This window comes from Vipera ursinii (assembly GCF_947247035.1).
Source record: "Vipera ursinii genome assembly, chromosome: 3".
Lineage (NCBI taxonomy): Eukaryota > Metazoa > Chordata > Lepidosauria > Squamata > Viperidae > Vipera > Vipera ursinii.
Genome location: NC_139516.1, coordinates 210,595,250 through 210,618,525, shown reverse-complemented (window position 1 = coordinate 210,618,525; position 23,276 = coordinate 210,595,250). Strand labels below are relative to the sequence as shown.

The window sequence follows — 23,276 nt, the reverse complement described above, 5'->3', positions numbered from 1 at the left end:
CTTTAAGACTTGGGGACTTCAACTCCCAGAATTCCTTAGCCAGCCTAGTTGCCAAGCTTGTCCTGTGCTGGAGCATGTGTAGATCTTTTGTTAAGCTTTGTGCTGAAGTTATACTTCTAGATGCAGGCAGATGCTTGGGAAGTGCTTGGCCTAGCCCAGGGTTAGGCAACCTTGGCTCTATTGTGACTATATGGCCCCTTCATGACTGGTGGACTTCAACTCCCAGAATTCCTGAGCCGGCATGGGGGAACTACGGCCCCTTGATGACTTGTGGACTTCAACTCCCAGAATTCCTGAGCCGGCATGGGGCAACTATGGCCCCTTCATAACTCATGAACTTCAACTCCCAGAATTCCTGAGCCAGCCACGCTGAGGGGGAAGGGAGAGGTTTCCATGCTGAGCCATGCTGGCTCAGGAATTCTGGGAGTTGAAGTCCACGAGTCATAAAAGAGCCAAGGTGGCCTACCCCTGGCCTAGGCGGCTTTATGACTCATGGACTTCAACTCCCAGAGTTCCTGAGCCAGCCATGCTGAGGGGGAAGGGAGAGGTTTCCATGCTGAGCCATGCTGGCTCAGGAATTCTGGGAGTTGAAGTCTACGAGTCATAAAAGAGCCAAGGTTGCCTTTCCCTGGCCTAGGCCGCTTTAATGACTCGTGGACTTCAACTCCCAGGATTCCTGAGCAAGCCATGCTGAGGGAAAAGGGAGAGGTTTCCAAGCTGAGCCATGCCGGCTCAGGTATTCTGGGAGTTGAAGTCCAGGAGTCATAAAAGAGCCAAGGTTGCCTACCCCTGGCCTAAGCCTAGGCTGCTTTATGACTTGTGGACTTCAACTCCCAGAATTCCTGAGCCAGCCATGTTGAGGGGAAAGGGAGAGGTTTCCAAGCTGAGCCATGCTGACTCAGGAATTCTGGGAGTTGAAGTCCACGCGTCATAAAAGAGCCAAGGTGGCCTAGCCCTGGGCTAGCCTGCCCATGGATGAAAAGATTCAGTCCAGATCCTCCCATCTATTTTATCTTCACAAGTACGAGGTCTGTGTCAGTTATTAGGGCCGTTCCTGGCGCCACTGTGCCCTTCTCACAGTAATCCAGGCCCTGGTTTCCCATCCCCACCCACCCACCCAGTCTGGACTACTGTAATGAGCTCTACATGGGGCTGCCCTGGAAGAGTATCCAGAAGCTTCAGTTGCTTCAGAATGCAGAACAGTTTTGGGGACACCTGAACTTGTGGAGGAGCTTCCTTGGCTGCCAGTCTGCTCCTGAGTACAATTCACGGTGCTACATTTAAAGTCCTACCTGGCTTTGGGGCCAGGTTATTTGAAGGACCACCTGTCCCCTGTTACACATCCTGGCCCATCACGATGGGAAGGCAGGGCGTGTTTCTGGTCCCATCTACGAGAAATGTGCAATATATCATCTGGTGGGACGACGAAAAAGGGGTCTTCTCGGGGGTGGCCCCTTCTATCATTGCCCTGGAGGCACGGCTGGCTCCCACTGTCTCGCTTTTTTAAAAGGCCCTGATTTTGTCAGCGGGCCTGGGGACCACGGATGGAGATGGAGCCGATCAAGTGTGGTTGATTTGACTGGCTTCTGCCATGGGATGGAGTCGGGTGGGGTGTTAATGTTGTGGGTTTGTAATGTTGCAAGCCTCCCAGGTGTGGGAACGGAATGACCATATATACTTACACTGACGGAGGACATATTTATAGCTCTGGGTTCAAGGGCGTGGGGGTTCTTGATGCTCAGCGAGCTGGGTGGTCTTCTTGCAAACGTTTCATGACCGAACTAGGGAACATCCTCAGTGCTAGAAGGGAGGGGGGTTTGAGGAGAGGAGGAGGAGGAGGAGGAGGACTGTGGGATCCTTGATACTCTCTCAGGTTGGCTGTTTTTTTGCACACGTTTCATGAGCCAACTAGGGAATATCCTCAGTGCTAGAAGGGAGGGGTGTTTCACGAGAGGAGGAGGAGGAGGAGGAGAACTGTAAGGCCCTTGTTGCTCTTTGGGCTTGGCAGTTTTCTTGCAGACGTTTCATGACCCAACTAAGGAACGTCATCAGCGCTGATGCTGTTGCACTGATGACATTACCAAGTTGGGCCATGAAACGTCTGTCGGAAAGCTGCCAAGCTCAGAGAGCGTCAAGGACCTCTCTTGTAAATTCATCTAACCAGTAAAGAAAATAAATGTTCGAGAGATTGTGGACTTCGGAGGGGTGGGGGGACTGTCCAATGCATCCCCCAATTCTCCCCACAGCCTTTCATAACCTTTGCAGGAGTCTCACCCCAGTTGCTTCTCCTCCTTCCTTGCAGGTATCTCACCGGGGATCAGTTCTCCAGCGAGTCCTCCCTCGAAGCCTATGCCCGCTGCCTTCGGATGGGCTGCCGATGCATTGAACGTAAGCTGATGTCCACCATTCTTGAGCCTATTAACAAGCCTTGCTTAAGGGTCACCTCATTGTCTGTGCTTATTCGGCACCAAGGATACCTCTGAGAACCATCCGTGGACTTTTCGCCACATTGTCAAGGCTCCGACTGACGAACCCAAGCAAGCAAGCCACCCTCAAGAGAGTCCGATCACTTAATGCAAAACTTTATTGAGTACATCATTCTGGCACTAATGAATGCAAAACCAGCTCTGGTAACCCAAACCCCTATAGTAAAAGTACAGAACTTCCCCTCCCCACTTCGGATCAGGTCACGTTGTCCAATTAGATGCTAAAATGTTGTTATGAGAAAGTGTCTCTGAGGCTGGCCAGACACCTGCTGGACCGTCCTTGATTCTCATGGTCTGGCTTCTTGATCTTTAGAGCCTGCATACCGTTCCCTTCCCCTCCCCCGAGTTTGTTGGCAAGCTGAGCGACACGCATAGTGATTTTCTACGTTTGGACGAACTTAAAAAATGCCACCGCTTCCCCTTCTTGGCATCCCAAAGGGCAAGGTCACTGGTCCTGCAGATGTTGGAAGGCCACCATATCTGGACAGCCCTTGTTAAAGACCGGCGGGTCACCGTTGAATGTGTCTGTGATGGTTGCAAAAAGGGGAATGCAATTTGTGTATCCTTGCACAGAAGCCTTTATTAGATGTAAGGGCGGGCGATTGAGACGATTAATTTATTAATTGCACGTGTGGGCATTTGACGGAGGGCTAGAAGGGTGTTTTTCCTTTTCAACTGGGCACCTTCCAAAAGTGGGCAAAGCTTGTAATTCTCAGGGGGAGAAATGCATAACCCCCCCTCTCCCACCCACCCACCCACCCACCCAAAACACTGTCACTCATACAACGCACACGGACTGGGAATTTATGGGCACTTGAGTCTCAACGCACCCAGAAGGTGCCCAAGTTGAGGAGTCCCGATTCGTGGGATGGTTTGAAAGTTGTGATGGTCATTTTAAGAAACCAATCCAGGCTTTGATCTTCTCTGCCCCAGTGGACTGTTGGGATGGTCCCGATGACCTGCCCATCATCTACCACGGCCACACGCTGACCTCCAAAATCAAGTTCCTAGATGTCTTGCACACCATCAAAGAGCACGCGTTCACCACCTCTGAGTAAGCTGGGTTGCTGCCTTTACAGGCCTTGTGGCTGCTTTCTCCTCCCTCTCTTGGGCTCCTCCCCCCCTCTTCTTTTTCTTCTCCTCCTCCTCCTCCTTCCCTTCTCGCCTCCTCCTCCTCGTCCTCCTCTTCCTCTTCTCTTATTTTTCCTCCTTCTCCTTCTCCTCCAACTCCTATTTCTCCTCTTCCTTCCCTTCTCCCCTGTTTTTCGTTCTCCTCCTCCTCCTTCGCTTCTCTCCTCTTCCTCCTCCTCTTCTCCTTCTTCTCTTATTTTTCCTCCTCTTCGTTCTTCTTCTTCTCCTCCAACTCCTATTTCTCCTCTTCCTTCCCTTCTCCCGTTTTTTGTTCTCCTCCTCCTTCTCCGCTTCTCTCCTCTTCTCCTTCTCCTTCTCTTATTTTTCCTCCTTCTCTTTCTTCTTCTCCTTCTCCTCCAACCCCTATTTTTCCTCTTCCTTCCCTTCTCCCCTGTTTTTCGTTCTCCTCCTCCTCCTCCTCCTCTTGCTTATCTCCCCTCCTCTCCTCCTCCTTCCTCTCCTCCTCCCCCCCATCTCCCATCCCCTCTCCCCTCCCCCTCCCCTCCTTCCTCTTCCTTGCTCCCCTTCTTCTTTATTGGAGGGTGGAATCTCTGAAGGGAAGAACGAATCTGACAGAAGGGGTTTCAGGGGCTCCGTCAAAATTGGTCCCCAGGATGGAGAAGGAACGTTCCAGAAACCGGAAAGCATGTGTTGGCTGACCGAACGGAGCAGCCAGAAAGAGACTCCCGTCTTTTGCTCGCTCAGGAAGCCCACGGAGTCGGTAGTTCTCTTCCCATCCCTTGGTGGAGCCTCTCCTGTCCTCCCATCATCCCGGTCCAGACTGCTTGGCCGTTCTCAACTTTGCTCTGCAGAACGGCACGTCCTTGGCCATCGCCCTAGAGGTAAACAGGAAATCCAGGGTTTTCGGGGTCCTGCCTGATGACCCTTCCTTCCTTTCCCCCCCCCACAGGTATCCCGTCATCCTGTCCATCGAAGACCACTGCAGCATCGTCCAGCAGAGGAACATGGCGTCCCACTTCAAGAAGGTCTTCGGCGAGATGCTCTTGACCAAGCCGGTTGACGTCAATGCCGACCAGCTTCCTTCTCCTGCCCAGCTCAAGAAAAAAATCCTGATCAAGGTAGCCAAGTCCTCTGTCTCCCACCTGGGAAAAATCCTGAGCCCGCCCAGCCCCTCTGCCCTCTTTATGTACCCTGAAAGGGTATCCCCGGGTCTTCCGTGCCCAATGAGGGCTATCCGCTTGTTTAGTCATCACTGTTCATGAGAGTCTCAGGGATGTTGCTGTAGAGCAGAGGTCTCCAACCTTGGCCACTTGAAGTCTTGTGGACTTCGACTCCCAGAATCCCCCAGCCCAGCCATTCTGAGAGTTGAAGTCCACAAGTCTTAAAAGTTGTCAAGGTTGGAGAGCCTTAGTCTAGATCCGTATTTTCTCAGCCTTGTCAGCATGAAGACGGGTGGAGTTCAATTTCCAGAAATTCCTCCACTGGCATATGTGGGTTTTAAGTCCCAGGATTCCCTGGCTTAACATGCTGGTGGAGGAATTCTGGGAGTTGAAGTCCAAACATCTTCAAGCTGTTAAGATTGAGAACCAATTGCCCAAAAGAATAAAGAGTGTTTCATTCAGAAGAGAATATTGATAGCTCTCTGAATTGGGTGGTTTTCTTGCAGACCCAAAGGTGCTTTTTCAAGAGGCAACTGGACTTTCTTGTTTTTCTTGGAAGACATTTTGCTTCTCCTCCAAGAAGCTTCTTCAGCTCTGACTGGATGGTGTGTCGTGGAAGGATTTATACTCCTTGCAGAGAGCCGGTCATTTGCCTCCTTTTAGAGTGTCGTTGAGGCCCCTTGGAGGTTTATCTCTGTCCTCAGGGTCACCTGAGTGGTGCAAATGGGTGTGGAGTCTTCATGGAACTGTTGAAAAGGCTGTGTTGTAGACTGGAGTGACCCGGAGGACACAGATAAACCTCCAAGTGGCCTCAACGACCCTCTAAAAGGAGGCAAATGACCGGCTGTCTGCAAGGAGTATAAATCCTTCCATCCCCCACCATCCAGTCAGAGCTGAAGGAGCTTCTGGGATGAGAAGCGAAACGTCTTCAAAGAAAAACCAGAAAGTCCAGTAAAAATTAAGAAAGTCCCGAAAAAGCACCTTTGGGACAACCATGACCTGGATGACGGAGAATCTCCATAGATATTTTCTTGCAGATGTTTCATGACCCAACGAGGTCACACCATCAGACTTTGCTGATGATGTAACCTGGTTGGTCATGAAATGTCTGCAAGAAAACTACCAAGCTCTGAGAACACCAAGGACTCCACAGGTGACCTCCTCCTCCTCCTCCTCCCTGCAAACCCCACTCTCTTCTAGTACTGATGATGTTCCCTAGTTGGGTCATGAAATGTCTGCAAGAAAACCACCAAGCTCAGAGACCAGCAAAAACGCCATAGGTGGCCTCCTCCTCCTCCTCCTCCTCCTCCTCCTCCCTTTCTCCTCCTCGATTCTGTAAACCCATCTCCTTCTAGTACTGATGATGTTCTCTAGTTGGGTCATGAAATGTCTGCAAGAAAATCACCAAGCTCAGAGACCACCAAGAACGCCATAGGTGGCCTCCTCCTCGTCCTCCCCCTCCCTTTTTCCTCCTCAATTCTGTAAACCCATCTCCTTCTAGTACTGATGATGTTCTCTAGTTGGGTCATGAAACATCTGCAGGAAAACCGCCAAGCTCAGAGAGGACCTCTCAGTGCTCTACTTGCATCCCAAAGAGAGCATGTTGCCAGGTGCGCTCTCCTGAGCTGGGTTTTTTGGCCAAAAAATGCCATCATTTGGGTTCCTTCATCATCTTTCCCTGTCCTCCATTTCCTTTCTTCAGAAGGACTGCCCCTTCGTGATGGACATGGTCATCTGTCACTGCCATCCCTTCAACGTCTCTTTCATTTTCTCTTCTGCCCCCAGCACAAGAAGCTGGTGGAAGGCAACCTGTATGAAGAAGTCTCCACGGCCAGCTATTCTGAGAACGACATCAGCAACTCAATCAAGAATGGCATCTTGTACCTTGAAGATCCCATTGACCATGTGAGTTCCTGGGAGAGGGTGGGCCACGTTGAGGTGACGGAGGCAGCCAGGTGTCTTCAGAAGATCTCCAGATGGTCTCCACACCGCCGTGGTTTGCTCATATCAAGCTTCCCCAGCCAGGCATTCTCTAAATCAGTGTTTCTCAACCGTGACCACTTGAAGATGGGTAGGCTTCAATTCCCAGAATTCTCCAGCGGGGGGAATTCTGGGAGTTGACGTCCACCCGTCTTCAAGTGGCCCAAGGCTGAGACACACTGATCTACAGCAGATGTATATGGGAACTTTGGCAGGCAGAAAGTTGGGAGGTCACCACAAGGGATGGAAACAAGAAGCCACGGATGGAAACTAATCAAGGAGAGAACCAACCTTGAACTAAGCAGACATTTCCTAACCATGAGGACAATTAACCAGCGGAACCACCTGCCTCCAGAAGTCGTGAATGCTCCATCACTAGGGAATTTTTAAGAAGAGATTGGACAGACTGTTTGCCTGAAATGGGGCAGGGTCTCCTGCCTGAGAAGGGGTTTGGACTAGATGACCTCCAAGGTCCCTTCCAATTCTCTGATCCTGTTACTTGTGGAATGGAGGGAGAGCAAGAAATGAACCAGATCTTTCCATTTTACCTGCTCTGGAGGGGAGATTGACGGGTCCTCGTCCTTCAGAGTCACAAATTCCCAGGTTCCCATGGACCAGGTGTTGGGTCTAAAATCTGCTGGATGGGGATGCTGTCACAGTCTTAGGGGACTAAGTTGGGTCTTCTAAGACAAGTGCCTTAAATGGTCTGCTTCCATCCTACCATATGGGTGGTGGTGGTGGTGGTGGAGGAGGAGGAGGAGGAGAAAGAGGAAGAAGAAGAAGAAGAAGAAGAAGAAGAAGAAGAAGAAGAAGAAGAAGAAGAAGAAGAAGAAGAATCCAAACACATAGAAATAGAAAGACCGTGGCAAAGGCAAGCAAGGGTGGTACCAATTTCGCCATCAGTCAATTGCCAAAGGCGGCCTTACTAGGAACTGCTTCCATCCTGCGATGATATCTGTAACACCATCAAACATCCACATCTGCCTATCCCAGGTCCTTGGTAAGGAATCGATAGGTAGACAAAAATGCCAAATCCAGTCTGAACATCTGGCTGACTGTGTGATTAATAATAATAATAATAATAATAATAATAATAATAATAATAATAATAATAATAATAATAATGTTGGAAGGGACCTTGGAGGTCATCTAGTCCAACCCCCTGCTCAGGCAGGAAACCCTATACCATTCCAGACAAATGGCTGTCCAGTCTCTTCTTAAAAACTTCCAGTGTTGGAGCATTCACAGCTTCTGGAGGCAAGGAGTTCCACTGGTTAATTGTTCTAACTGTCAGGAAGTTTCTCCTTAGTTCCAGGTTGCTTCTAGACCACAATTCAGCCCGACATTTCTGCTATTAAGCGAGACAGTTGTTAAGTGAATTTTGCCCCCTTTGCGACCTTTCCTGCCACCATTGTTAAGTGCAGTTAGTCACACGGTTGTTAAGTGAATCGGGCTTTCCCGTTGACTTGGCTTGTCAGAAGAGGAATCACGTGACCCCGGGACACGGCAACGGTCGTAAGTGTGAAAAATGGTCATACGTCGCTTTTTTTCCCGTGCCGTTCTAACTCCGAACGGTCACTAAATGAATTATTTTAAGCTGAGAACTAGCGTTGCAGCTGTCGGCAGCGCGCAACATTGTTTTGGGGGCGAAATGCCTGGCTTTTGCACTTGATCTCTACTTGACCTCCTATCCAAAATGAATTCTATCCCTTCTTTTTTTTCTCTTTCGCTTTGATAACAACCCCCCTCCCTTCTCTGTTGCAGACCTGGAGCCCCCACTACTTTGTTCTGACCAGCAACAAGATCTACTACTCTGAGGAGACCTCCCACTATCAGTCCCATGAGGAAGAGGAGGAGGCCGAACAGAAGGAGGTATTCCACTTTGAGGGGAGGCTCTTTTGAACATGTTTGCCTCCAAGAGGACTAGCGGACTGGGAAGGCATCACTTGGAGATGACTGGGGAAGCTCGAGTTTTTGCTGCTTCCGTTTTGGAGTGATAAACCTTCACTGTCGTGAGGAATGAAGGGATTGAGGCTAACCTCCCTCCCACTCACACACCGCAGGCTGGAAACCAGGTTAAACGTTTTTCCTGCTCTTCCTCCTGCCAAGTTAGACATTCAGAAGGCCCAAATACATCAGGGTTGTTGTTTAGGACTTGCAAGCTCCTAATCTTGGCACTCGGTGGCTACATAGCATGGATAGGTGGTTAGATATGCCCACTGGGGTCCTGGGTGCTCTCTGGGCTGGGTGGTTTTCTTGCAGACGTTTCATGACCCAACTAGGTAACATCATCAGTGCTAGAAGCGAGGGGGGTCATGACCCAACTAGGTAACATCATCAGTGCTAGAAGCGAGGGGGGTTGAGGAGGAGGAGGAGGAGAAGGAGGAGGAGGAAGAGGAGGAGGAGGAGGAGGAGGAGGAGGAGGAGGGAGGAGGAGGAGGAGGAGGAAAGGACTGTGGGGTCCCTGCTGCTCTCTGGGCTGGGGTGGTTTTCTTGAAGACATTTCATGACCCAATTAGGGAACATCATCAGTGCTAGAAGGGAGCAGGGAGGAGGAAGAGATGATGATGAGGATGATGATGATGATGATGATGAGGATGATGATGATGAGGAGGAGGAGGAGGAGGAGAAGGAGGAGGAGGAGGAGGAGGAAAGGACTGTGGGGTCCCTGCTGCTCTCTGGGCTGGGTGGTTTTCTTGCAGACATTTCAAGACCCAATTAGGGAACATCATCAGTGCTAGAAGGGAGCAGGGAGGAGGAAGAGATGATGATGATGATGAGGAGGAGGAGGAGGAGGAGGAGGAGGAGGAAAGGACTGTGGGGTCCCTGCTGCTCTCTGGGGTGGGTGGTTTTCTTGCAGACATTTCAAGACCCAATTAGGGAACATCATCAGTGCTAGAAGGGAGCAGGGAGGAGGAAGAGATGATGATGATGATGATGATGATGATGAGGAGGAGGAGGAGGAGGAGGAGGAGGAGGAGGAGGAGGAGGAAAGGACTGTGGGGTCCCTGCTGCTCTCTGGGGTGGGTGGTTTTCTTGAAGACATTTCACGACCCAACTACATAACATCATCAGTGCTGGAAGGGAGTGGGTTGTTTAGAATGGAGGATAAGGAGAAAGGGGGGGAGGAGGAGGAAGAGGAAGGACTATGGGTCTCTTGATGCTCTGCTCTGCAACCGTCGTAAGATGAATCACTTTTCAAGCATCCGAATGTAAATCAGGCGACCACAGGGACGCTGCAACGGTCGTAGGTCCGAAAAAGGGTCATCCGCCCCTTTTTTTCAGTGCCGTCGTAACTCCGCACCGTCCCTAAACAAACTCTTGTAAGTCGAGGATTTAGCCGTGGTTCGAACAGCTATCAGGAATAGGCTGCGTCTTCTTGACGACCGCTGTTTTTCTCTCTCTCTCTCTCTCCTGCTTCCTCCCTCCCCACTTTAATCCCGCCTGTCCCCTCTTCCTCCTCCTCTCCCGCTCCATCCTGTCTCGGGGCGGTTCCGTAGGAGCTTAACAACAACGAGCTGCACTTTAGCGAGAAGTGGTTCCATGGCAAATTGGGCGGGGGACGCGATGGGCGCCAGATTGCCGAGCGGCTGCTGCACGAATACTGCACCGAGACCGGGGGCAAAGACGGCACTTTCCTGGTGCGGGGAAAGCGAGACCTTTGTGGGCGATTACACCCTCTCTTTCTGGTAAGAACCCCCCCCCCCCCAAAAAATCCTGGTCCTTCGAGATGGGGGAACGCTAAGCGGTTGAATTGAGTAACGTTTATTGTCATTTTCCTCGTTCAGGCGGTCCTCAGCTTACGATCACAGTGGAGCCCAAAGTTTATGTGGCTAAGCGGGACATTGGTCACGTGAATTTTGCCCCCATTTTACGACCTTCCTCGCCACGGTCCTTAAGGTGAATCGCTGCAGTTGCTAAGCTAGTTGTGCAGTCGTTAAGTGAATCCGGCGTCCCCCCCTATTGACTTTGCTTGAACAAGGTCGCAAAAGGGCATCACGTGACCCTTCCCCCCCTCCTCCGGGGATGCTGCGACCGTCGTAAATATGAGTCAGTTGCCGAGTATCTGAATTTTGATCACGGTTTACCAGTGGGGAGGCCGCAACGGTCGTCAGTGTGAAAATTGGTCCCAAGTCACTTTTTTCAGGGCTGTTGTAATTTTGAGCGGTCACTAAATGAACTGTTGTTGTAAGTCGAGGACTACATGGATACACAGTGACAGGCATTAAAATGAAAATCTGATGCAGGGCTCTTGAAAATAAGAAAGTATCCACCCAGAACTCCAAGGAGGATAATAATATAATATAATAATATAATAATATAATATAATATAATATAATATAATATAATATAATATAATATAATATAATATAATATAATATAATATAATATAATATAATATAATATAATATAATAATATAATATAATATAATATAATATAATATAATATAATATAATATAATATAATAATATAATATAATAATATAATATAATATAATATAATAATAACAACAATAACAATAACAATAACAATATAATAATAATGGAAGAAGAGGAGGAGGAGGAGGAGAAGAAGAAGAAGAGGAAGAAGAAGAAGAAGAAGAAGAAGAAGAAGAAGAAGAAGAAGAAGAAGAAGAAGAAGAAGAAGAAGAAGAAGAAGAAGAAGAAATAATAGCGGCGATTTGCTAACCTAGGACCATGGTTAATTCTAGGGTGGAGGGCTGAGGGGTGCAAAGTGGGGAGGGGCTTCACTCAACGGGACGGGGGCTAAGTGTGAAAAATGGCCCTCAGTCACTTTTCCCGGTGCCGTTGTCATTTGAAACAATCGCCAAACGGAGCGTCGTAACCGCAAGGTGGGAAATTTTGGCCATTGAAATCCCTCCTTTTCATCTCCTCCGCCGTTTTGTTTTACAGGCGTTCCAGCCGGGTCCAACATTGCCGCATCCACTCCCGGCAGGAAGCCGGCGCCACCAAGTTCTACCTGACCGACAACCTGGTTTTCGACAGCCTCTACAGCCTCATCTGCCATTACCGCGAGGTGCCGTTGCGCTGCAACGAGTTCGAGATGCGCCTGACGGATCCGGTGCCTCAGCCCAACGCTCACGAGAGCAAGGAGTGAGGGCTTCCCTTCCCTTCCTTTGCCCCTCCCTCAAGTTCAATCTTGACGAGGTTCAAGGTTGACTCGTCCTTCCGTCCATCCTTCTGAGGTCGGTCAAATGAGGATCCAGATTGTTGGGGGGCAATAAGCTGACTCTGTAAACCGCTTAGAGCCGCCGTGCCCAACCTGCGGACCGTGGCCCACTACCGGGCCACGGCCTGTTGGCCACAGGGCCACGGAAGAGGTTGGCCAGCGCACATACATACGTGTGTGCGTGGACTCACCTCCCATTCACACTAGCGCCGTCACCACTACGCAAACGGGGCACCGCGCGGCAAAAACAGGGAGGTGTTAGCGAGTGTCACGTGGGCGCTAGCACAGCCCCGTTTGCGATGCCCGTGCTCGCAGGCCTGTTTGTGTGCGCACACCCCACCCTGTAAAATGCTTCCCCCTCCCTTTCCCTCCGGTCCGCCAATCAAGAAAGATTGGAGACCTCTGGCTTAGAGAGGGCTGTGAAGCACTACAAAGCGGTATATAAGTCTAAGTTAGGGTTCTTCAAACTTGGCCCTTGTATGTCTTGTGGACTTCAACTCCCAGATTTCCTCAGCCAGGCACGCATGCCTGGCTGAGGAATTCTGGGAGTTGAACTCCGCAAGTCATGAAGGGGCCATAGTTCGCCCATGCTGGCTTAGGAATTCTGGGAATTGAAGTCCACAAGTCATGAAGGGAACATAGTTCCCCCATGCTGGCTCAGGAATTCTGGAAGTCCGCAAGTCATGAAGGGGCCAAAGTTCCTCCATGCTGGCTCAGGAATCCTGGGAGTTGAAGTCCGCAAGTCATGAAGGGGCCATAGTTCCCCCAAGCTGGCTCAGGAATCCTGGGAGTTGAAGTCCACAAGTCATGAAGGGGCCATAGTTCCCCCATGCTGGCTCAGGAATTATGGGAGTTGAAGTCCGCAAGTCATGAAGGGGCCATAGTTCCCCCATGCTGGCTTAGGAATTCTGGGAGTTGAAGTCCGCAAGTCATGAAGGGGCCATAGTTCCCCCGTGCTGGCTCAGGAATCCTGGGAGTTGAAGTCCGCAAGTCATGAAGGGGCCATAGTTCCCCCAAGCTGGCTCAGGAATCCTGGGAGTTGAAGTCCACAAGTCATGAAGGGGCCATAGTTCCCCCATGCTGGCTCAGGAATTATGGGAGTTGAAGTCCGCAAGTCATGAAGGGGCCATAGTTCCCCCATGCTGGCTTAGGAATTCTGGGAGTTGAAGTCCGCAAGTCATGAAGGGGCCATAGTTCCCCCATGCTGGCTGAGGAATTCTGGGAGTTGAAGTCCACGAGTCATGAAGGGGCCAAGTTGAAGAGCCCTGGTCTAAGTGCTATTGCTATTTTTTTTAATAAAATGGGGCAGAGCCTGGATCGTCGATGGAGAGCCTTTCCTGGCAGATCTGTGAGACCTTCACCCTTCGGTCGTCTGTGTCTGTGTCTGAATTGGTGCCTCTTCTCTTCTCCCAGGTGGTACCATGCCAACCTCACCCGCCTGCAGGCCGAGCACATGCTGATGCGGGTTCCTAGGGACGGCGCCTTCCTGGTGCGCAAGCGAAGCGAGGCCAACTCCTACGCCATCTCCTTCCGGTGAGTCTGGCCAGCTGCCCCAAAGCCCCAGGGGTATAGAGCTGGCTTGTAAACAATTTGTTTAGTGACCGTCCGAAGTTACAACGCCTCTTCACACTTACGGCCGTTGCAGCATTCCCCGTGACTACGTCGTCCAAATTCAAAAGCTTGGCAACTGGCATGTACCTGTGACTGTTGCAGTTTCTTGGGTCATTTGTTCGTTCAATTTATTTGCAGTCCAGAGGACTAATAGACAGCAAAGTTTAGGCCTTTGTTTGGGGGTTAAAATGGCTCCTCCCTAGAGATTCACAGAGTATAACAAATAGTCTGCTTCAATTTGGCAAGATTCTGTCTAGAGGCGAAGAACAACACAGGTCGTCCTCAGCTTACAACAGTTCATTTAGCGACCGTTCCAAGTTACAGCGGCAATGAAAAGGTGACTTATGCCCGTTTTTCACACTTACGACCGTTGTTAGCATCCCCACGGTCCCACGATCAAAATTCAGACGCTTGGCAATTATCTCATACTTGTGACAGCTGCAGCGTCCAGGGGGATCCCCTGATCCCCTTTGGTGACCTTCTGACAAACAGAGTCAACGGGGGAAGCCCGGTTCACTTCATGACCGGATGACCAGCTTAACCAGCGCAGTGATTCACTTAACAGCGGTGGCAAGAAACGTGGTAAAAAAGGGGCAAAACTCACTGAGCAATTCTCTCGCAACCTGTGGTCATAAGTCGAGGACTACCTGCCAAGGGTGATTTGGGCGGGGCCTTACAGAGCTACTTGGGGGGGGGAAATGCTGAGTGGAGGAAAGAATGGATCGTAAGTCTGAATTATCCTTCCTGGGAATGTTTTCCCCTTGTGCTGAGTCGCTCCATGCATGGTTATCCGGGAGGGTACTACATTTCCCTGAAAATAAGGCGCACCCAGAAAACAAGCCCTAGCCTGATTTTGGAGGGTGCGCCTAGTAGAAGCCCTACCCCAAAAATAAGCCCGGGGTGTGTGTGTGGACGTGGCCAGCATAGGAGACGGCGAAGCGTGCGGGGCCCAATGGTGTCCAGCAGCAGCTGCAGCCTGCACGGCGGAGGCAGAGGCAAGATGGAGGAAGTGGGCAATCTGGGTGCGCTGTCCAGCCGCCTGGCTTGTGGGAAGCTCACGCAGTGGCACCGACAGAAGGCGGAAGGAGTGGCACGGGGGGAGGCAGGCAATCCTGATGCATCACCCACTCCATCCCACCGTCTCTCGGCTTGCCCGTGGCTGTGCCAGGGCAGGCGATCCCGATGGGCTGCCGTGGGTAAACCGAAAGACGGTGGGATGGAGCGGTCGGTGCATCGGGATCACCTGGCCTGGCACGGCCACGGGCAAGCCGAGAGACGGTGGGATGGAGCGGTCGGCGCATCAGGGTCGCCTGCCTCCCCCCGCACAAGCCTGCTTGCGCCTCCTGCTGGTGCTGCCATGCGAGCCTCCCGTGGGCTTCCCTCAAGTCTCCTGTGAGCCAGGCAGCTGCATAGCACATCTGGATCGCCTGCTTTCCTCCCCCCACCTCTGCCCCCATACTTGGACCTACCCACGCTACGCAGGTTGAGGCTATTGCCGGACCCTATCGGCCCCCCAATGTGCTTTCTGCTTCTTGTGTGTGCGCCAGCGGATGGGGTGCCCAGTCATGCTGATCACCCTGATACTGTGTTTCTTGAAAATAAGCCCTAATCATGTGTCTTTTGGTGTCCAAAAAAATGTAAGACCAGGTCTTATTTTCGGAGGAACATGGTAGCATGCCAGGTGCCAGGAAGCAGAACGGCCCCTTTGAGCAGCTCAACAAAGTTTCTTCATTGCTCTTCTCCTGTTTGCAAGAATTTCCCCAGGCTGAAGAGGCGAGAAAGACGTGAGGAGTCCGACCTCTCTCACTTCCTTCCTCAGAGAGGCTCCCAGCTAGCCAGCCTCTTTATACCTCATTCCTTCTAACCAGGGATTCCACCCCCTCCACAAACAATTGGCCCTGGGAAAAGGTGTGGCTCAGTTCATCCTAGATCCACAGATTTGAGAATTTACCGGGGAGATCAACCTGATGGTTGCATACCTGGGCATGGAAGCTGGCAGTGAAGTTTCAAAAATTTGGGATCCTGAACCATCCAGGTTAAGGCAGCAGGCTAGAAACTGGGAGACTGTGAGTTCTAGGCATGAAAGATGGCTGAGTGTCTTTGGACTGATTACTAGGTGAGTGTGAGTTCTAGTCCCACCTTAGGCATGAAAGCCAGCTGGGTGACTTTGGCCCAACCACCAGGCAACTGTGAGTTCTAGTCCCGCCTTAGGCATGAAAGCCAGCTGGGTGACTTTGGGCCAACCACCAGGCTACCGTGACTGCTAGTCCTACTTTAGCCACGAAAGTTGGCAGGGTGTCTTTGGGCCAACCACCAGGCGACTGCGACTTCTAGTCCCGCCTTAGGCATGAAAGCCAGCTGGGTGGCTAGTCCCTCTCTCGGCCCAACCCACCTCGCAGGGTTGTTGTTGTGGGGAAAGCAGGAGGAGGGAGGTGTGCCGGATATGTTTGCCGCCTTAGGTTGTCGATAAAAATAATAAAGGCCGGATATAAATAAACAGACCGGAGCGGGTGAGGAAGAGCCTAGAGATTTCCTCGCCTTGATTCTCTTTGTTATAAGAAGGAAGGACAGGGAAACACTATCAAGTTTCCATTTCGACCCCCTCAGACTGCAGAGCCGAGTTTCCATAATGCACACGCGGCCTGTCCCGAAGGGGCGTCCCCTTCCCCTGCCCCTCTCTCCTTGACCTAACGTGGTCTGCGGACCCTCTCTTGGCCTTCCTCCCCCGCAGGGCCGAGGGGAAGATCAAGCACTGCCGGGTCCAGCAGGAAGGGCGGCTTTTCACGCTGGGCAGCTCGGCCGAATTCGAGAGCCTCCTCGACCTGGTCAGCTACTACGAGAAGCACCCGCTCTACCGCAAGATGAAGCTGCGCTACCCCATCAACGAGGAGACCTTGGAGAGGATGGGCACGGCGGTGAGGGGTCTCTCTGCCTGGCCCACCCTGGGCCACGCCTGGACTTCAATGCCCAGCCAGCACGGCTTCCCTTTTCACGCCGGCCCAGTCTGTTAATGTTCACAAAAAGAGGAGAGGGAGGGAGGGAGGAAGGAAGGGGAGAAAAGGAAGGAAAGGAGAGAGAAGGAAGGAAGGAGAGGAGAGGAAAGGAAAGGAAGGAAGAGGGAGGAAGGAAGGAAGGAAGGAAGGAAGGAAGGAAGGAAGGAAGGAAAGGAAGGAAGGAAGGAAGGAAGGAAAGGAAGGAAGGAAGGAAGGAAGGAAGGAAGGAAGGAAGGAAGGAAGGAAAGGAAGGAAGGAAGGAAGGAAGGAGAAAAAAGAGAAAAGGAAGGGAGAAGGAAGGAGAGAAAAGGAAGGAAGGGAGGGAGAAGAAAGGAAGGAGAGGAGAGGAAAGGAAAGGAAAGGAAGGAAGAGGGAGGAAGGAAGGAAGGAAAGGAAGGAAGGAAGGAAGGAAGGAAAGGAAGGAAGGAAGGAAGGAGAAAAAAGAGAAAAGGAAGGGAGAAGGAAGGAGAGAAAAGGAAGGAAGGGAGAGAGAAGAAAGGAAGGAGAGGAGAGGAAAGGAAAGGAAAGGAAGGAAGAGGGAGGAAGGAAGGAAGGAAAGAAGGAAGGAAGGAAGGAAGGAAGGAAGGAAGGAAGGAAGGAAGGAAGGAAAGGAAGGAAGGAAGGAAGGAAGGAGAAAAAAGAGAAAAGGAAGGGAGAAGGAAGGAGAGAAAAGGAAGGAAGGGAGGGAGAAGGAAGGAAAAAAGGGAGGGAGAAGGAAGGAGAGAAAAGGAAGGAAGGGAGAGAGAAGAAAGGAAGGAGAGGAGAGGAAAGGAAAGGAAAGGAAGGAAGAGGGAGGAAGGAAGGAAGGAAAGGAAGGAAGGAAGGAAGGAAGGAAGGAAGGAAAGGAAGGAAGGAAGGAAGGAGAGGAGAGGAAAGGAAAGGAAAGGAAGGAAGAGGGAGGAAGGAAGGAAGGAAAGAAGGAAGGAAGGAAGGAAGGAAGGAAGGAAGGAAAGGAAGGAAGGAAGGAAGGAAGGAGAAAAAAGAGAAAAGGAAGGGAGAAGGAAGGAGAGAAAAGGAAGGAAGGGAGAGAGAAGAAAGGAAGGAGAGGAGAGGAAAGGAAAGGAAAGGAAGGAAGAGGGAGGAAGGAAGGAAGGAAAGGAAGGAAGGAAGGAAGGAAGGAAAGGAAGGAAGGAAGGAAGGAAGGAAGGAAGGAGAAAAAAGAGAAAAGGAAGGGAGAAGGAAGGAGAGAAAAGGAAGGAAGGGAGGGAGAAGGAAGGAAAAAAGGGAGGGAGAAGGAAGGAGAGAAAAGGAAGGAAGGGAGAGAGAAGAAAGGAAGGAGAGGAGAGGAAAGGAAAGGAAAGGAAGGAAGAGGGAGGAAGGAAGGAAGGAAAGGAAGGAAGGAAGGAAGGAAGGAAGGAAGGAAAGGAAGGAAGGAAGGAAGGAAGGAGAGGAGAGGAAAGGAAAGGAAAGGAAGGAAGAGGGAGGAAGGAAGGAAGGAAAGAAGGAAGGAAGGAAGGAAGGAAGGAAGGAAGGAAAGGAAGGAAGGAAGGAAGGAAGGAGAAAAAAGAGAAAAGGAAGGGAGAAGGAAGGAGAGAAAAGGAAGGAAGGGAGAGAGAAGAAAGGAAGGAGAGGAGAGGAAAGGAAAGGAAAGGAAGGAAGAGGGAGGAAGGAAGGAAGGAAAGGAAGGAAGGAAGGAAGGAAGGAAAGGAAGGAAGGAAGGAAGGAAGGAAGGAAGGAGAAAAAAGAGAAAAGGAAGGGAGAAGGAAGGAGAGAAAAGGAAGGAAGGGAGGGAGAAGGAAGGAAAAAAGGGAGGGAGAAGGAAGGAGAGAAAAGGAAGGAAGGGAGAGAGAAGAAAGGAAGGAGAAGGAGAGGAAAGGAAAGGAAGGAAGGAAGAGGGAGGAAGGAAGGAAGGAAAGGAAGGAAGGAAGGAAGGAAAGGAAGGAAGGAAGGAAGAAGGAGAAAAGAGGAAAGGAAGGGAGAAGGAAGGAGAGAAAGGAAGGAAGGGTGAGAGAAGAAGGAAGGAGAGGAGAGGAAAGGAAGGAAAGGAAGGAAGAGGAGGAAGGAAGGAAGGAAAGAAGGAAGGAAGGAAGGAAGCGGGGGGAAGGAAAAAGGAAAGGAAGGAAGGAAGGAAGGAAGGAAGGAAGGAAAGGAAAGGAAGGAAGGAAGGAAGGAGAAAAAAGAGAAAAGGAAGGGAGAAGGAAGGAGAGAAAAGGAAGGAAGGGAGGGAGAAGGAAGGAGAGAAAAGGAAGGAAGGGAGAGAGAAGAAAGGAAGGAGAGGAGAGGAAAGGAAAGGAAAGGAAGGAAGAGGGAGGAAGGAAGGAAGGAAAGGAAGGAAGGAAGGAAGGAAGGAAGGAAGGAAGGAAGGAAAGGAAGGAAGGAAGGAGAAAAAAGAGAAAAGGAAGGGAGAAGGAAGGAGAGAAAAGGAAGGAAGGGAGAGAGAAGAAAGGAAGGAGAGGAGAGGAAAGGAAAGGAAAGGAAGGAAGAGGGAGGAAGGAAGGAAGGAAAGAAGGAAGGAAGGAAGGAAGGAAGGAAGGAAGGAAGGAAAGGAAGGAAGGAAGGAAGGAAGGAAAGGAAGGAAGGAATGAAGGAAGGAGAAAAAAGAGAAAAGGAAGGGAGAAGGAAGGAGAGAAAAGGAAGGAAGGGAGGGAGAAGGAAGGAAAAAAGGGAGGGAGAAGGAAGGAGAGAAAAGGAAGGAAGGGAGAGAGAAGAAAGGAAGGAGAGGAGAGGAAAGGAAAGGAAGGAAGAAGAGGAGGAAGGAAGGAAGGAAGGAAGGAAGGAAGGAAGGAAGGAAGGAAGGAAGGAAAGGAAGGAAGGAAGGAAGGAAGGAAGGAGAGAAAAAGAGAAAAGGAAGGGAGAAGGAAGGAGAGAAAAGGAAGGAAGGGAGAGAGAAGAAAGGAAGGAGAGGAGAGGAAAGGAAAGGAAAGGAAGGAAGAGGGAGGAAGGAAGGAAGGAAAGAAGGAAGGAAGGAAGGAAGGAAAGGAAGGAAGGAAGGAAGGAAGGAAGGAAGGAAGGAAAGGAAGGAAGGAAGGAAGGAAGGAAGGAGAAAAAGAGAAAAGGAAGGGAGAAGGAAGGAGAGAAAAGGAAGGAAGGGAGGGAGAAGGAAGGAAAAAAGGGAGGGAGAAGGAAGGAGAGAAAAGGAAGGAAGGGAGAGAGAAGAAAGGAAGGAGAGGAGAGGAAAGGAAAGGAAAGGAAGGAAGAGGGAGGAAGGAAGGAAAGGAAGGAAGGAAGGAAGGAAGGAAGGAAGGAAGGAAGGAAGGAAGGAAGGAAGGAAAGGAAGGAAGGAAGGAAGGAAGGAGAAAAAAGAGAAAAGGAAGGGAGAAGGAAGGAGAGAAAAGGAAGGAAGGGAGAGAAGAAAGGAAGGAGAGGAGAGGAAAGGAAAGGAAAGGAAGGAAGAGGGAGGAAGGAAGGAAGGAAAGAAGGAAGGAAGGAAGGAAGGAAGGAAAGGAAGGAAGGAAGGAAGGAAGGAAGGAAGGAGAAAAAAGAGAAAAGGAAGGGAGAAGGAAGGAGAGAAAAGGAAGGAAAGGGAAAAGGAAGGAAGGAAGGCCCAATCCTCCCTGATTTCCCCCCAAATCCTGCATTAAATTTATTTCCGCCGGAAGAAACGCGCAGGCTGAGCAGTGAGTTAGCAAGAGATTGGACCACCTGCCTGGAGCGTTGTTATTTCTGATTGCACGGACAGGAGGAAACCCTAACACCCTAAAGCTAGCTAGACCAACTCCCATTGCATAGACCTGCCTCTCTCTCACTTGGGAATTATTTCCTAAACGGTTCGGCCTAATGGAGGCCTTAGAGAAACAGCAGTGGAGCAGTGACAACAAGGACACACCGCAGAGAATAGTTTGCAGAAGGAGTAGGGTGAATTTATTTTCACTCTGACCTAATGTTTTACTTGAGGCACTAGTCCGGGGGTCTTCAAACTGGGCCCTTTGGCGACTTGCGGACTTCAACTCCCAGAATTCCTCAGCCAGCCATGCTGAGGCTCAATCTCAGCCCCACCCACTCAGGATGGGTGGGCCTCATGTCCCCAGAATTGGGAATTCTGGGAGTTGAAGTCCGCAAGTCTTGAAAGTCGCCAGGGTGGGAAAAGCCTTCTTTTAAAAAATGGGGCCACCTGTCTAGTCACGAATCTCTCTCTTTCCTGACAGGAACTGGATTACGGGGCGCTGTATGAGGTCAGGAGTCCTCACTTTTACGTGGAGGCCAACAAGATGCCCGTGGCCAGAGTAAGTGAGCGAGAGTGAGGGTCATTTCTATGCCTTTTTGCAATTTTAAGAATAGATATAGCCATCTTCTCCCCAAGGTGCTTTTTCCTAAAGGCAACTCGACTTTCTTTGCTTTTTTTTTCCTTGAAAAGGCTTCGCTTCTCACCTCAAGGAGCTTCTCCAGTTCACGAAGAACTGAAGAAGCTTCCCAGATGAGAAGCGAAACCTTTTCAAGGGAAAAAAAAACCCAAGACAGTCCAGTTGCCTTTTGGGATAACCCTGACTTGGATGAGGGAGTATCTCCACAGATTCTCATATTGGATCTTCAGTTTATGGATTTAGCTCGTTAAAAATACAAGTTGTCCTTGACTTACACCAGTTCAGTTACCACATCGCTGAAAAAAGTGACTTTCACACTTAACAACCATTGCAGCATCCCCGTGGTCAGGTGATCAAAATCCAGACAAAGCCTTTGGAAAAGAAATTCTAAAATAAGAAATGCAGTGGCCTACAAAGAAAATCTACACAAAATGTTTTGCAGGTGGCACTTAACACCGGTGAGGTTAGCAAAAAAGTTTAAAAACATGTCTAGCAATTGTTGGGAACATAAGAGAAAAAACAGGCACTTATTATCATCCTTAGAGGACATGCGCCAAAGCCAAGAGATTCTGGTAAAGAATACGCATACGGTTAGAGAAAATGACTAAAAAAACATATAGATTTTAAGCCAGAATTGTTTTTGTTACGCATAATTCTAGGAAACTATGAGAAAAAGAGTGTATATATCTATTTTTACATGTATTAACTGAGGTGAGAACTACATTCGCTCAACATTGGAAAAATGACGATTTACCAATGGAGGAAGAGTTTATTAAAAATATATATATATTGTGCAGAAATGGATAGATTGACACTGGAAATGAAAGAGAAAGAAGATTCTGAATATTTCAGAACATGGGATAGCTTTTATTTTTATTTTTTTATTTTATTTTATTAAATTTATATACTGCCCTTTCCCGAAGGACTCAGGGCGGTTTATTTATCAAATTTCTTACTTAGCCGCATAAATTCTGGGGTCAGTTGTCTTCGTAAATGGAGGACCACCCGGACCGACTTGTTTCCCTTTGCAGTGTACCGTAAAGGCCTTGTATGACTACAAAGCCCAGCGTGAAGACGAACTGTCCTTCTGCAAACAAGCCATCATCCATAATGTGGACAAGCAGGACGGCGGATGGTGAGTCCCAGATGAAATTAGAGAGAGGAACTTCTAGTCTCCTTTGCTAGACTGGTGCAAACTAGCCAGGAATCTCAGCTCAAGGAGAAACGGCCCCCAAATGTAACAGAAGAACAGAGTTGGAGGGTACCTAGGAGGTCATCTAGTCCAACCCCCTGCTCAGGCAGGAAACCCTATCTATCCCATTTCAGACCAATGGCTGTCCAGTCTCTTCTTAAAGACCTCCCAGGTTTTAGCCTCACCCTCCCAAGTTACGGAAGAGAGGACCAAGGTGGCGTCCCTTAATTTAGAGATGGGGAACTACTACACGGCCCTTTTATGCCTTGTGGACTTCAACTCCCAGAATTCCTGAACCAGCCATGCTGGGAGTTGATGTCGACAAGTCTTAAAACGGCCGTATCTACCCACCTCTGCCTTAATGGAAGGCCCATTACAGTAAAGGTAAAAGTAAAGGTTCCCCCGCACATGCGTGCTAGTCGTTTCCGACTCTAGGGGCCGGTGCTTATCTCCATTTCAAAGCCGAAGAGCCAGCGCTTGTCCGAGGACGTCTCCGTGGTCATGTGGCCGGCATGACTAGACGCCAAAGGCGCACGGAACGCTGTTACCTTCCCACCGTAGTGGTCCCTATTTTTCTACTTGCATTTTTACGTGCTTTTGAACTGCTAGGTTGGCAGAAGCTGGGACGAGTAACAGGCGCTCACTCTGTTACGCGGCACTCGGGATTCGAACCGCCAAACTGCTGACCTTCTGATCGACAAACTCAGCGTAGGGGTCTCCAACCTTTTGGTTTTGGTGGCCCGGTGGGAGAGGGAGGGGCAGGTGCCTTACGCACGTGTGTGCAAATGTGAATGTGGCCACATGTGCGTGCACACATACAAACAGGCTGCGAGCATGCGCACCACACAGATGAGGCTGCAAGCTTGCGCGTGAGGCTCCCGGCGGCAGTGACGCCTGTGTGAAGCTTGTGGTGCCACTGCCTCCAGGCTCGCGCTGATGCTAACACCAGCGTGAAGATCGTGCCATGGCCCACAGCGATGCTGCCCCCAGCGCAAGGCTCGTGCCGCTGCCCCTGCATGAGGCTTGTGCTGCAGCCTGTAGCGTTGCTGCCCCCGGCGCAAGGATCGTGCTGCCATCCCCACCTGCCGTTTGTGGCGCTTCTGCCACCCATGCATTACTAGTGACGCTGCTGCCCGCACACTTACAGCAACAGTGGCACGAGGGGGGGGGTTGAGCATGCGCACACGTATGTGCACTGCCCAGCTACTGATGAGGCCAAGAGGCCATGGCCTGATAGAGGGTCGGGGCCCATAAGTTGGGGACCTCTACATTACAGGTAGTCCTTGACCCATAAGCATTTGGGGAGCGACTGTTCTATGTTGCAATAGCA

General features: G+C 50.3%; 1 protein-coding gene across 1 annotated transcript in view; it reads left to right on the top strand.

Annotated features, from left to right (window-relative positions):
* LOC310638736 (1-phosphatidylinositol 4,5-bisphosphate phosphodiesterase gamma-1-like) overlaps positions 1-23,276 on the top strand; it is an 86,622-nt gene that overhangs the window by 43,896 nt on the left and 19,450 nt on the right. Inside the window, 12 exon segments of the mRNA XM_083360034.1 lie at positions 2,303-2,388; positions 3,420-3,540; positions 4,528-4,696; positions 6,524-6,643; positions 8,483-8,590; positions 10,219-10,365; positions 10,367-10,407; positions 11,633-11,833; positions 13,323-13,442; positions 16,252-16,435; positions 20,599-20,676; positions 21,786-21,889. Of these exon segments, the coding sequence (XP_083216160.1) occupies positions 2,303-2,388; positions 3,420-3,540; positions 4,528-4,696; positions 6,524-6,643; positions 8,483-8,590; positions 10,219-10,365; positions 10,367-10,407; positions 11,633-11,833; positions 13,323-13,442; positions 16,252-16,435; positions 20,599-20,676; positions 21,786-21,889 (1,479 nt within the window).